Raw genomic sequence first — 15,301 nt, forward strand, 5'->3', positions numbered from 1 at the left:
TCTTTAATAATGCCTATTGGCAAATTACTAGTGTTAGAGGATTGTTATTGTGTTCTGAAATTTGTTTCAAATGTAATTTCAATTTCTATGTTGGAAAAATGTGGTTTTCACATTATTTTCAATAATGACATTTGCTCAATTTATCATAATGATGATTTATATGTGAATGGTTATCTCCAACATGGCATATATGTCTTACCTGATGTTAATGACAATTTGATTTGCATGTTTCTTCTGGTCTTAAGAGACAAAAAGACAATCAAATAAATAAATCATACCTTTGGCATTGAAGGCTTGGTCATATAGGTGAGAAAAGAATCAACAAGTTACACAAGGAAGGTTATCTTGATAATTATGATTATGAATCATATGAAACTTGTGAATCATGTCTCAAAGGAAAAATGACTAAAGCTCCATTTATTAGAAGTGGAGGGCGAGCTTCTGAATTATTAGGACTAATTCGTACAAATGTTTGTGGCCCTATGAAAATTCAAGCTAAAAATGGATATTCTTATTTTATAACATTCATTGACAATATGTCCATATATAGGTTTTTGTATATTATGAAACATAAATCCAAATCATTTGATGTTTCATTCTTATTAGACGTGTCATCTTGCACCAATAAAGGAGTTTGACAAGCACAAGTGGGAAGCGGGAATGAGGTACATGACTGATTGGCTCTACTGCAAGTGAAAGATTGTTGAAGAATAATTAGTTATGCCCAAGATCCAATCTATCATGTAACCAATTTATCTTATTTGATAAAGTTCTTGCTTAAAATTATAGACATGTTATCATGATAGAGATTATGACAATGAGAAAACAAAGTCTTTTATTATTTTAATCAAGGACTTTATCAAATAAGATAAATTGATTACATGATAGATTAGATCTTGGACATACCTAATTAATCTCGAACAAGGATATATTATATTAAATTATTGAAATTTGAAGTATTTTAAAAAATTGTAATTACTTTTAATTCACTAAAGCATTAAAATTTCCATTAATAATAAACTGTAAATTAAATAAATCAAATATACTATTTAAAATTCTTTTTGACAATTAAAGGAGCACGACTCTACAATATCAAACATATATTGCATTCAATTATTGAAATGTGTAATTGCTTTTAAAGTGTAAATTGTAATATATATATATATATATATATATATATATATATATATATATATATATATATATATATATATATATATATATATATATATATGAGGAGGGTTCAAACGACACCGGTGCAACTTTTATTAAGTGTTACATCGCTCAATAACTTTATATTAAATATGAATTTTCAAAATCCAACCGTTAGATTGAAAATTCACATCTCTTAGATCGTATATATCAAATTTTGTTAAAATTGAATAACAACTTGAAGATAATCAAAGTGTTCATATTTTAGTATATTTTGAAATGTATATATTACGTCAATTTTGTTTTATGAGAATCAAGTATTAAATCATCTTAAATTAATATAAAATTTGATATATATGATCTAAGAGATATAAACTTTCAATCTAACGGTTAAATTTTGAAAATTCACATTTAATATAAAGTTATTGAGCGGTGTAATACTTAATAAAAGTTATACCGATATCGTTTGAACCCTCCTATATATATATATATAATTCATAAATTAAAAATCATTATACTATAACTCTTGTTTTTATATATATAAAAAGAAAAAGAAAAATATCATATACGACTACATATAAATTCTTATATAGGATTTAATAGTGATGCCTTAAAAATGTAAAAATTCAACCAATCAAAAGTTAATATTTAAAAGATTTTTAAAATATTTATCATAAAAATATTTATTAAATTTGTAATTGGTTGGTTGATTACGTAAGTTAACTCTTCTTATATGATTAAGATATAATTTCTACAACTATAAGATATCTATAGAAAAAATATGATATATATAAAAAAAATTGTACAACAATTCATAGAACTTCATGTTTTTTTTTCTCTATCATTAATAATATATCTTTTTTATAATAATAAAATAATAAAAAAGTACACTAGTGATGATTATACATGTAACATTTTTCATAAAAAAAAATATTTCTAGAAAAATAATTGTTAAAACACAATCCACCTCAAAAAAAAAAAAAAATTGTTAAAACACAATCTATGTATGCTCCATATCATATGGGACCAATTGAGGCGCGGTTGTTGATGGGTTTGGGTGGGTCCATTTTTGTGCTCCGTAGATGCCAAGAACGTGCGCATGAAACGGCCAAAACGAAACTCGAGTAGCGCCCAACAACACGAAATTTCCATCGCTAAAACATGATATACACGTAGTCCGCACCACACCATACTCTTGTGCACTGAAATCCCCTCTCATTTTCATCTTCGTCTTCTGCATCAACACAAGAGCAATGGGAATAGAGATTCCGGAGCCTAACACGTGCGTTAGGGGTTGCTGCACCAGCCCCTCTATTCCCCTTCATCTCCCTCCCTCTTCTTATGCTATCTCCTCGCCCATTGCCCGAGGTAAACCAACCCAAACCCTTCTCCGAATTATTTCAGCTTTTTGATTTTTGATGGGTGGTATTTGTTTGGGATTATGCTTTGATGGAAGAGGTTGTTGATTTTGTGACTTTTGTTGTTGGTGGCAATGGTAGGGGCTGAGAGTGTTGTTTATGAAGGGACTTTGGATGGTGTGAGGGTTGCTGTGAAGAAACCCATTTTGTCTACTTCTGAAGACATCAATAAATTCCATAAAGAATTGCAATTGCTATGGTCTCTCTCTCTCTCTTTCTCTCTTTCACCCCCAACTACCCTTTTTTTTTAAATGTAGTTCTGTACAAGTTTATTTGCACATCTTTTAATGAATTTTAAGGTATGTTTGAATAATCTTCTTCGAAAACAGTTATAGGAGAAGAAAAATAGATTTTGGAGAAGCTAATGGGAGATAACTTTTAAAAATTGGCTTAGGGTCTGTTTGGACAGACTGAACACTTCTAATAAGAAAACATACGAAGGAAAATTATAATAAGATTCTCCATAAGCTGCTAAAACTAGCTTATGTATACTTAAAAATAAGATTTTAGAGAAACTATTAGGAAAGAGTTTTTTCAAATTAGCTTATGCATAAGTTAGTTTATGTTTATGAAAATGCTTATTTTATTTTTTCTTCAGATTTTACTCTCGTAAAAGTGCTTTTGAAAAAAAGTTTACTTGAGCAGGCCGTTATGCATAAACTATGTTTTATGGAAAAACTTATTTCATTTTTCCTTCCTATTTTTCTAGAGAATTTTTCTCTCTAGAGGTGATTTTGAAGTTTACCCAAACATGTCCTTACTTTTTTCTTTAGTGTTGTCATATGCGGAAGGGTAAATTATGTGGAGTCTTGTGGCTGGTGAATTGTGAGTATAAAGTTCACTTTTATTTTTGTTGGTAATTGTGTAGCAAGTTAGATCATCCGGGAATAGCGACACTAATTGCAGCCCATGCAAAACCACCCAATTACATGTTTTTCTTCAAGTTATATGAATCTCTGAATCTTGCACAGAAGTTACACGTGGAAGAGTGGATCCCAACTCTCAATGATGCACTTATGATAGCAATCCAGTTAGGTAGAATTGTGATTTCATCAGTTGCTATGAAATATTAAGTCATAATTACTTGGTCTAGGTATACTTTTTCTTACATATTCTGCAAAGAAACTGTAACTGTTGTTTCGCATGTTTGATCAAGTCAAGGTTTATATGATTTGGAATGTCTTGCAGAATTGTAGACTATAAACCAAAGTTCATTTACACACACACACACACATATATATATATATATGTATGTATATATGTATGCATTAGCGTATCTTTTGATGTTTCAACAATCTTAAACTGCTAAGCATGATAGTGATACCAGGAAAGATTAATTGATTGTTTGGGGTTTCAACAAGTTTTAGGTTAGTCATCCCCTTTACCCGGGCTTGGGGCTGGCTTTGAGACCATAGGCTGTTAGATTATGATTATATTTGTAAAATAATTGACAATGTTATTTGTAGCAATTTTGAATGGTTATTTTGGTATTAAAGCATTATTTCCAAGTTGAAATTATTAAGATGCCAAAAGGAACTCAAAATAAAGTTGCAAAATTTAGAAGTATTCCACAAATCAACTAGGAATTCTGTTCCTTCAACTTTTTATCCGATTCATTTTACCAACTTCAATTATGTAGGGAAATTTTGGAATTTAAGTATATAAAGTAATTGGCAGTTTTATCCAACAGAAAAAAATAAATAATGTTTGACAAATTTCCCCCGTTTCCTTCAACTTCCTTTCTCCAGCAAAGGCTTTGCAATATCTGCATAACCTCGGGATTGTGCATAGAGATGTGAAACCGGCAAATATTCTTGTAAATGTCTCTCATATCTTTCGATTTTTCTGGTTGTTTAGAACCGTCTTTAGTATTTGATATATTGTACTTCATGTATGTATCACCTTATTAATCTTGTGAATCTGTGATGCAGCTTGACAAAAATCTTTGTCCACACCTCACAGATTTTGGTTTGGCAGAATACAAGAATGATCTTAAGGGAGTTTCTACCGCGAATTGGAAGTCTTCTGGAAAGCCTACTGGTGGTTTCCACAAAAAGAATATGGTTGGAACACTCATTTACATGGCACCTGAAATATTAAGAAAGGAGTTGCATACAGAAAAGTCAGATGTATACAGTTTTGGGATAACTGTCAAGTAAGAATATGAGATTTGTTTTCTTCCATTCATGTTTTTTTTTGGTTCTGTATGAAAAGCTGACTGGAATGAATGTTTTGTCATCATATATCTGATGCTGTTAATATATACCATACGAGGAACCAGTTGCAACAGTTTTTACCTTGATGTAGTGTGTTATTTTTATTTTTGGTTTCTGAGTTGATTAGATTTGTTTCAAGTTTGACAATTTTTATATTTTCAACTTGCAATCTACCAACATATCTCTTTGTCTTTCTTTTGTAAAGCAGTGGACGGATGGACTATCATCCATTTTTTCTTATTCTTACTTTCTCAAATATAGATATTCATGTGAAGTGAACAGTAACATATGTAAAACATCTTTTTCTTCTAGAAATTGTTATTGCTTCTCAACCTTAGTTATGCTAGAACTAGAAGGTAGGCAGCTTGATTTACGAAGTATTTGATTGGACTAACATTTATCATACAAACTGGTCATTATGTTATCACATAAGCTGGTTGTTCGATGCTCTGTTATAATATGTTTGGACTCTCATGGGATCTGGAAAAATGAAAAGAAAATGTTTACAATTGGAGGAAGAGAAAAGAAGACAAGGAAAGTGAGGCAAAACTATTGGAATAATTATAGAATTAGCTAGGATACTAATGTTGTTAAGTTGGTTAGGTGTTTGAAGTTGACAGGAACAGGACATAGGTAAATAGTAGATGGGTAGAAGAGGTTTTCATTCGAAGTTTCTGATTTCAGAACCGACCAGTGGCTTTTTATTGAAGGGAAGCCATTGTCTGGAAAGTTCTCTCCTTTGGTCATTGCCATTCATTCAATCAATACAAAACTTTTCTCATGGGTTTAAACAAAGCATGTATAGATAAAATTCTTTTCAATTTAAGTTTTTCTTTGTGAATTTAAAACTTTTATTTGATCTGCTGCAGTGAACTTCTTACTGGTGTTGTGCCATATACTGATCTTCGTACAGAAGCACAGGTCAGTCTATCTATCATATGTGTATTTTGAATTTATTGCTTGTCTAGAGTATAACTGGTTCTACAAATGATAGTACAACTTGTTCTAAAAATGAGATGAAGTATGGACATTATATTTTCTGCTAAATGTTGGAAAGTTGCCTTAGTTGCAGTCACCCCTTGCCCGCCCTACTTTCAGCCTCTTTGAAAGTTTCCTTAATTGCAACTTCAAGGGTGGTGATTTAGTCTCACATCGACTAGGAATATGACTTAAAATTAACTTATAAAGTTTGGGAAGTCCTCACCTTACAGGCCAATTTCATGAGAGTGAGATATGGTCAATCCTTAGTGTGAGGGGTGTATATTTGGAGATCCCACATTGACAATCAATAGCTAGGACAAAACCAACATTCTCAAATGGTATAAGAGCCTATATTAGATCCATTAACTGACTGCCTTAATATTGTACACTTACTAAACCCAATAGTGCTAGGCATGAAACGTGTATTGGAAAAAAACAAAAGACCTACATCAACTAATGAAATGGGTATGTGGCCAAATTGGTGTGTATATACGTGGGGGGAACCCTTACTTTACAAGCCAATTTCATGAGAGTGAGATATGTCCAATCCTTAGTGTGAGGGATGTATATTTGGAGATCCCACATTGACTATCAATAGTTAGGACCAAACCCACATTCTCAAATGGTATAAGAGCCTATATTAGATCCATTAACAGACCGTCTTAATATTGTACACTTACCAAACCCAATAGTGTTGGGCATGAAACGTGTATTGGAAAAAAACAAAAGACCTACATCAACTAGTGAAATGGGAATGTGGCCAAATTGGTGTATATAAGTGGAGGGAACCCTTACTTTATAAGTCAATTTTGTAGGGTTGCTTTAGGCTTAAACTTAGATTCTAAGAAGGTATCAAAGCAAAAACCCACATACCACATTGTAAGTCCCACATTGACTTGTAATATGACTTAAGTTAGGTCTAAACTCACATTCTAAGATACTATTAGAGTCTATCCTAGATCCATTAACGTGTCATCTATAATATTATCCACGAACCAAACCCAATAGTACTAAGCATATACAAGTGGGGGCCAACCCTCGCTTTTCAATCCAACTTTGTGCAGTTAAGTTTTAAGACCAAATTTTAAGATAGTATCAAAGTCTATTCTAGATTTATTGTTGGGCCACATGCATTTGGCATGCTCCAAGCTGGTAGCCCTAGGTGTGATGGGGAGTTTAGGAAAGTTGCCTTAGTTGCAGTCACCCTAGCCTGCCTAGTTGTGACCTCTTTGGGAATTGTCTTAATTGCAACTTCAAGAGTTGTGGTTTAGTCCCACATCAACTAGAGATATGACTTGAATAATGCTTATAAAGCTCGGGCAGTTCTTATTTTACAAGCCGATTTTGTGAGTTCGAGTTTGTCTAAACTCAATTTTTGAGACTAGACATGCTTTTGGTTTTCTTCCTTTTTTTTTTGTGAAGACTGAAAATACTTCCTCTCCTGTTTTGAAATGGAACTCTGGCTTGTCAACAAGGAGTAAATAATATAATTAGAAAGGACCAAATAGGATTTTTGTTTTAAATTTTTGTCTAGGAAGTCAACAATTCCAAATTTAGTCTGTGCACATACTAGTTTCTATACATTATTGTTATCCCAATTTACACTATTCAGAATAATACTAAACCAAGGACATTTAAGAGTAATGTTCCGTTCTGAACCAATAAGATCTTGCGATCAACTGACACTTGATAGTTTATTACATTGAACACACTATTCTAAGGATATCATTATGTTCATTTAACTACAATAAAGAAATGAAATGCCTCATAAATTAAATTAAATGACATAATATAATATAAACCATTATGGTCAATATACGATTGACCTCAAGAACATACACTAACAAACAATTTGGTCCCCAGAAATGCTACCATGACATTTCTTTTGAAAGATAGGAGGAAAAACAAACTACAATTTGTTAGGTTTTCTTTAACCAGCTCTAGTTACCAAGAGAAGATTAAAAGGAATGCTAGGAAATGGGAATGAGTAATGACTATCTCAATGTTGTTAGACTATCTCAATGTTGTTAAACTATCTCAATGTTGTTAGTCATCCAGTGTCTATTTTTATATACTAAAAAATAAAGATCAGTACAAGAAAGATAGACCTATCCCAATAATACAAAATAACCTAATAAGTACAATAAAATATATAACATAATAACTATAACTATTATCTACAATTAAGAAAGTAAAATTAGGGGTTGTCATATAAGTGATAATTCTAATTATTCTAAAGACTTGAGGTTTGAAAGTTTGAATAAAAATCTGGTGTGCCTAGTTCACACTTCCAGATCTGAATATTATATATATACGAGATAGAAAATACAAAAGAGAGGTGAGACGTTTGACTACATCTCCCTTGGTACAATAACCTTGTATAGAGGCAAAAAATATATAAAATACAAAATATATGTAGATCTAACAACATTTAATCTGACATAAAGCAACTTTTAAACTTTTAGATATCCAACTAATTGAGATTCATCATTTATGACCTAAAATAAGACTAGAAAATAACCTAATAATCACATACATAACTATTTTCTAACAGGAGGAAAAGTTGAATTAGGGCTTGTCATATAAATGATGATTCTAATTATTCTTGTAACTTTTAAAACATTAGCACAATTGCCTTTAGTTTGAGATATCCAAACCTTGAGATTTTGTCTCATGAAATACAACTGCAAATAACCTACTAATAAGCTCATCGATAACTTGATAACTATTTTCTAATAGGAGGGAAAGCAAAATTTAGGCTTGTCATATATATGTAATTCCAATTATTAAGTAACTTTTAAACCATCAGCAAGTTTAGTTTGGGATATGCAACTAATTGGCATTTATCCCATGTAAAATATGACTAATATCATATAGTTGTCAACTACCATTTTTGCCTGATAGTCCTAGTAATTATTTTGTTGGTGGGGTTTTTGCTTATTGGAACCTTTGGGAAAACATTACTTAGCAATATTAACCTTTTCTTTTTAAATGTGTGATGATGATATTAATCAATGTTTACCGATGACAGGCCCACACAGTGCTTGAGATGAACTATACTGAGCAGCAATTAACAGCAGCTGTTGTTTCTGATGGATTACGGCCAGTCATTGCTACTGAGGACTCGGGTATACCTACAAGATTATTATCAATGATACAAAAATGTTGGGATTCAAATCCTAATAACAGACCTGCTTTTGATGACATTGTCAAGGAACTTGGTTTAATTAAGGAGAGTGGTAAGTTAGAGAAGGCAGAAGATATTCATATCAGACCTTGTAACTTGCATGTTGATCAACCCGTGGACAAGACTGATCACCTTTTGGCTTATCAAGAGAGTTTTAGCTGGTCTACTCTTGGTGAACTTTTGGTCAGGAGTGGCTCTACTGCAAAAGATTCTGGTTTGATAACTAAGCGTGAGTCTTATGATGAACCTTCAGTATACCATCCAATACTGTCTTGGGGATCTTATGCTACCTGTGGGAGAAGGGAGACTATGGAGGATACACATTTCATTCTGCCCCATATTTGCGGCGAAAAGGATGTCTATGCTTTTGGTATCTTTGATGGCCATAGGGGTATGTATAATGTATTAGTGATTTATCTAATATCTACATTTTGTTTGGTTTTTAATTTTAGAAAAAATAGTTTTTAATTAATGCTAGAGCTTGAAAATAATGTCTCGTTTATGATTGAAGAGATAGAGGCTTATGAGTCAACTATAATTGGATGCACTACAATGTGTAGCGCAGCGACCCTCATATTTAAATTACTAGATTAAGTATATACAAGCATATAGGAAAAACCTGTGTACATACTAAAACTCTTTATTCTTAACAATAACTCTTGACACCCCCGCTAAAGTTGGAGCATAGATGTTAGTTATGCCAACTTATTACAAATAAAATCACCATCCACCCATCCAAAGCTTTTTTAATACATCTGTTCGTTGGTTACTGTCTTAAACTTAAGTAGATATAAGATTGTGTTGGACTTCTCGGAAGAAGTGACAATCTACCTCAATATGCTTTGTTTTGTTTCATGAAAAACTGGGTTTGATGTGATATGTATGGCAGCTTGGTTGTCACACGACAATTTCATATGACAAGTATTATAGTATTAGCAAATCTCATCTCCAAAATCTGTCTAACCCATACTAATTCACAAGCTGTTTGAGCCATAGCCCTATATTCTACCTTTGTGTTGGACTCGCCCCGACATTTTGCTTCTCATTTCCAATAATTCAAATTACCTCCTAAAATTATTCAGCAGCCTGTGGTAGATTTACGGTCCATAGGAGACCCTGCCTAATCTGCATGACCCTGCCTAATCTGCATCAAAGAAAGCCTCCACCTGCATATTTCCATGATCTTGATACACAATCCTTTTTCTTGGAGCTTTCTTAAATGCTTAATGCAAATTAGTGCTTCCAAATGAGTGTTGGTCAGAGAAGACATGGATTTACTAGCAACATTTACTGGCAAGGCAATATCAAGTCTAGTGATTATTGGAGTAAAGATATATACTCCAATATTCAATAGTGATAGTGAGATAGATCAAAACTCCATCTGTTGTCAGCTTGATTCCTGGTTCCATAGCTCTTGTAGAAGCAAAATGCAGTGCCTAACATGGTGAAATGTTGTACAAAATCTAGAGGAATTTAAACAATAGTCTAATAATAAGTTCATGAATCTCTTTTCGATTTTAGTTGCATGTACCTGGGTCAAATTTCTGAACATGAGTAAGTTGGTTTATGTAATAAAATAAGCAACTTAAGGATGGCAATTCGGTTCCTGCTTTTTTTGCCTCTATTTGTTTCCAAAACCAGTATAGTCTTCCTTTTTCAAACAATTTTTGAATGTGTCATGTGAGCGTATCCTAATTGGAGGTGGAAAAGGCTTCAGTGTTGTTATTATAGTTGTAGGTTTTATCAGTGTAGTATACTAATATTATCTAAGGACTTTTTTCTAAACAAGATACATTTAAGAACATGGTTTGCCCTATTATGGGGTAATATCAGGAGCAGTTTTTAAGGTGTGTTTAAATATGGTGAGAAAGGATATAGTATTATGATTGTGTCTTAAAATCTTACACCGTAAGAAACTATTCTTAGAATTTGGATTTGGGCTTAATGGAACCACCGAACTGAATTCTGAATCTGTTACAGAAACTATACATGTTTGATAAAACATTTTTTAGGAGAAAATAATTGCCTTTTATTTATAAATAAAAAATTCTCATGAAGGTAGCAAAAATAAAATGTTATAGAATATGGCAAAACTGAATTCCGAATGTTACAGAAGCTGAACATGTGTTTGGCAAAACATATTTTGGGAAAAATAATTGCTTTTTATACAAGGAAAATTCTCACGAAGGAAGCAAAAATAATTGATATTTTCTAAAAAAGGTTTAACCAAGTACGTACTGACTGTACAATAGGTACCACAACTATATTACAATATCATAATTCTGCTTTAGTTATAACTAACTGAACATTAATTATCAAAATGAATGACTCTAACATTAATTCTGCTTTGGTGTAATGGATCATGATGGATATTTTTGGTAATGAACTTTGATAAATATGATTGCTCATGAAGATGATCTCAATGACCATTCATGGTAGTATTATAGCTTAATAAGCATGATTGTTACTTATGCAGGTGCAGCAGCTGCTGAGTTTTCTTTTAGAGCTGTGCCAGCAGTTTTGCAGACTTTAAGTTTTATGGGCAGGTATATTTCACACTAGATGACCCCTTTCCCTTCGCCATTGGTCCTATCATTTTGAAAGTTTAATTCTTTTAATATATTAAAGCAGTCCTGCTAAAGCACTAGCGGAAGCATTCATTAGTACAGATGCTGCCTTCAGAAAAGAGCTTGATTCCTATCGCAAATCCAGAAGATGTATCCAGAAGGATTGGCATCCTGGGTGTACAGCAATTACTTCTCTTATAGTTAGGAACAAACTATTTGTTGCTAACATTGGTGATTGTAGGGCAATCTTATGTCGTGCTGGTAGTCCAATTGTTCTAAGTAAGGTGAGCCGAAAATGACTACTGTTAGCTAGTGCTTAGAGGGTGTTTGGAAGAGCTTACAGAGAGCTTATTTGAACTTATAAAAAATAATTTATGACTACTCTAAAAATATCTTTTTAACTCATTTCAATAAGTTTCCTGGTAAAGCCTATCAAAACAAGCTCTTTTATGCCTATTCCAATAAGTTTCATGGTCAAATTTATAGCTTAAGCTCTCATGTGATTGATAAAAGCTTATTGAATAAACCCACCCTTATTACTAATATGTTTCTTTATTTTATTCATTTATATAATTCCATTTAGTCTAATCAAAGGTTGACATTATTAGGATCACGTTGCAAGCTGTCTTCAAGAGAGAGAGCGTGTTATTTGTCAGGGGGGGCATGTACATTGGCAAGTTGATACTTGGAGAGTCGGTCTTCCTGCACTTCAGGTTTTTCCAAATTGATTGCTATGTTGCTCATCATATATTCAGAAATGCCTGGTTATTTTTTATTTTTATTTTTTCCATGTGCCATTTATGAAATTGGAATCTGAGCTCGTTTTTTCTTCTGAATATCCCAATTTAATCATTTTACCACATAAAGTTATTGTCAAAAACTCAAAATTAATAGGGAGGTTACTGATAGCCTTCTTTATAAAATGGTCTGCAGAATTTGTTTTTGTGCCGAAGAATCTCTTGCAACCAATGTTATATTTTCATGATGAAAGTTTTGTACGGGTGAAGGAAGCAATGTTCTTTGTTCAGTTCACTTGCAAATTCTTACACTTTCTGTTCTTTCTGGGGTTGGGTGTATTTCATTAACATTGCATACTGGTCTGGCATATTGCTCACTTGAATTCCAACGCATGTTAATCTAAAATCTTGTACATTGTTGAAAAACTAGTGGTGCAATGACGTACGGAAGGCAAATGCAATACTAGTGGCCCCTATATTTGTTAATATAATTCCGATTTTCCATTTCAGAAAGTAACTGGCAAATATCCTGGGGGAAAAGGTAATTTGATGTGGTGCTTATTTGACTAGTTTCCTGATGGTAGTGGGAACATAGTGTCAGGACTCAGGATTGCCTTCTGAAAATAGGTTATATAACTAATTACTTTTAGGTTTGTATCTAGTGCATGAGTCATACATTCTGGTATTACTTAGAGAGGGAAGCTATGTCTAGCCATCACTGGTCTGATTTGTAACGCAGCGCAATTGGTTCGGTAATGTCTGTCCTTTTTGCTTTCTTGTTCACTTTGTTGTAACTTCTGGCACAAATGATCTCGTGTGAACAAAATAATATAAGCAGGCACCAGCAACTATATTAATGGCAATTTGAGGCTTTACTATATGTTGATTCTAGTAAAATATTGACTGGTATTTTACGCAGGTTACTCGTTCAATTGGTGATGATGATCTCAAGCCTGCTGTAACTGCAGAACCTGAGATAACTCAGAATACCTTATGTGCAGAGGATGAATTTCTGGTAAGGAGCTTCATGATACATTCTGTTATTTGCCTGAAGTTCATTATGTACATTGGATCTTTAGATAAGTTGAGTTTGAAGTATCTTGAAAAATATGTTCACAGATAGAGATAATTAACAGTTGATAATTGCATTTGTAATCTTACTGATTATGTTTATTGAAAGGCTTCTAAGGGTTTGAAGTATCTTAAAAAAAAGTTGCACATAGCGGGCAAAGGTCCAAGGGCATTGTTAAGTAACTATTCTTTTAGATTAACTTAGCAAGTTAGCTGTACCAAAATGATTTTTAATTTATTGAACTGCGCTTAATGATAGACCAAGGCTTGAAAGCTTTTTATACATCATGTTATGTGCATCACCCGCATATTACCCTGGTGCTTCTGATATAGTTTTGAAACAATTTCTTCCCTTCATGTTTAAACTATTAATAAATTTTTTGATTTAGGTCATGGCTAGCGATGGCCTCTGGGATGTCATAAGCAGTATGGAGGTCATAAATATAATTAAAGACACCGTTAAAGAGCCGGGAATGTGCTCTAAGAGGTTGGCTACTGAAGCTGTGGAACGTGGCAGCAAAGATAACATCACAGTTATCGTTGTTTTCTTACGTCCTGTGTCTACAGCGGAGAGAATTTATTAGCATAACTTCCTTTCGAATGCTCTTTGAGACTTGTCGCAATTTATTGAATAAATAAAATGAGTATTTTGTTCTTCCGTCACCCCTTCCCTTTTGCATGATGATTCATTCTATTAATTATAGAACTTTCTTGCTTTGACCATACATCGAAGTGTGTGGTTTTAATTTGCACATGACTATAATCATGTCTAATCACCTTGTCATTGTGTCTTTTATTATTATTATTATTATTATTATTATTATTATTATTTATTTTTAAGTAAACACCTAAATTAGTCCTTAAATTTGAAAAATACTGTCATATTAGTCTTTGAAATTAATAAATTGTTTAATATGCCATTGAAAGTACAAATTCATAATCATATTAGTCCAAAATTCAAAAAAAATGTCACCAAAATGGTAATTTTAATATATATTCGATGACCAAAATGATAATAAGTTGTTAAATTTAAAAGACTTATTTGATATTCTAACAACTTATTTGATAATTTCTTAGTTTCAAAAATCAATATGACATTGTCTTTCAAATTTATGAACTAAAATGAGTGTTTATTATTGTTCTTTAATATGGTTTCTATGCGCTTGAACTATGAAGTTACTAACAGATGCAACTAAAATAGAATAGAAAAGAAACTTTATTCATCATTCAAGAGATTACATTTGGTTGTTTAATTGAAGCTTTCTAACGGGAATAATAAAACGGTCAGGTAATCCTTTCCATTCATGTGGAAGGTTAAAGAAACGAAACACCTAGGAGAGGTTTGGTAAGATAGAAGTTTTATCATAGTGGGGAATCATGGTTTGTAGGAATTACAGATCTTGGAATAGAATGATCAGAATAATTAAAATATGTTTAGTTACTCATAAAGGTTTCTTAGAATATTCATATAGGATTTTCGAAAATTTAAGATTTTCATGTTTAGTTATATTACTATATTTCTAGGAATATAAATATTTTTTTCACAAAAATATCCTCTATTAAAATAAATTTATTAGATATACTTATTTACTCAACTCATTATAAATATGACATTAAATTCTTTCTAAAAAAATTGAAACTTATAGTTTAAATTATTTAAATATAGAATTCAACAAAAAAATAAACAAAGAAGAATACTACATAATAATAAAAAAAAAGGATAAAAGTATATATTTCATTTCATTCAAATAAATAAATAAATTAATTAAAAAGTGTTAATAAATATCATTACGAGAGATAGGGAGAGAGAAATAAAGATATAAGAGGGAGAGAAAGAGATAAATGGGGAGTGAGAGAGAGATAAATGGGGAGTGAGAGAGGTAGGGAGAGAGAGGGAGAAGGAGAAATAAAGGTAGAAAGAAAGAGAGAAAGGGAGGGGGTAGAGGGAGAGAGAAAGAGATGGAGAGTGAGA

At 32.2% G+C, this 15,301-nt stretch overlaps 1 protein-coding gene across 3 annotated transcripts; it reads left to right on the forward strand.

The window, feature by feature from the left end:
- Positions 1-2,199: 2,199 nt before the first annotated feature.
- LOC109805881 (protein kinase family protein / protein phosphatase 2C (PP2C) family protein) lies at positions 2,200-13,992 on the forward strand. 3 transcript variants are annotated; one of them, XM_020368149.3, is made up of 12 exons: positions 2,203-2,520; positions 2,652-2,769; positions 3,439-3,605; positions 4,319-4,386; positions 4,502-4,725; positions 5,656-5,707; positions 8,799-9,345; positions 11,431-11,500; positions 11,583-11,805; positions 12,130-12,234; positions 13,178-13,273; positions 13,719-13,992. In XM_020368149.3, exons 1-12 carry the CDS (start codon positions 2,406-2,408, stop codon positions 13,911-13,913), a joined length of 1,980 nt encoding a protein of 659 aa, XP_020223738.1. In that variant the 5' UTR covers positions 2,203-2,405; the 3' UTR covers positions 13,914-13,992. The 3 variants fall into 3 exon arrangements, with proteins under 3 accessions (XP_029128736.1, XP_020223738.1, XP_020223739.1); XM_020368150.3 differs by having other exon boundaries at positions 2,204-2,520; positions 11,586-11,805; XM_029272903.2 differs by lacking the exon at positions 13,719-13,992 and having other exon boundaries at positions 2,200-2,520; positions 12,455-13,273.
- Positions 13,993-15,301: the final 1,309 nt, after the last annotated feature.

Source organism: Cajanus cajan, chromosome 7 (genome assembly GCF_000230855.2).
Source record: "Cajanus cajan strain Asha chromosome 7, NIPB_CcT2T_4, whole genome shotgun sequence".
In the NCBI taxonomy this organism is placed as follows: Eukaryota; Viridiplantae; Streptophyta; class Magnoliopsida; order Fabales; family Fabaceae; genus Cajanus; species Cajanus cajan.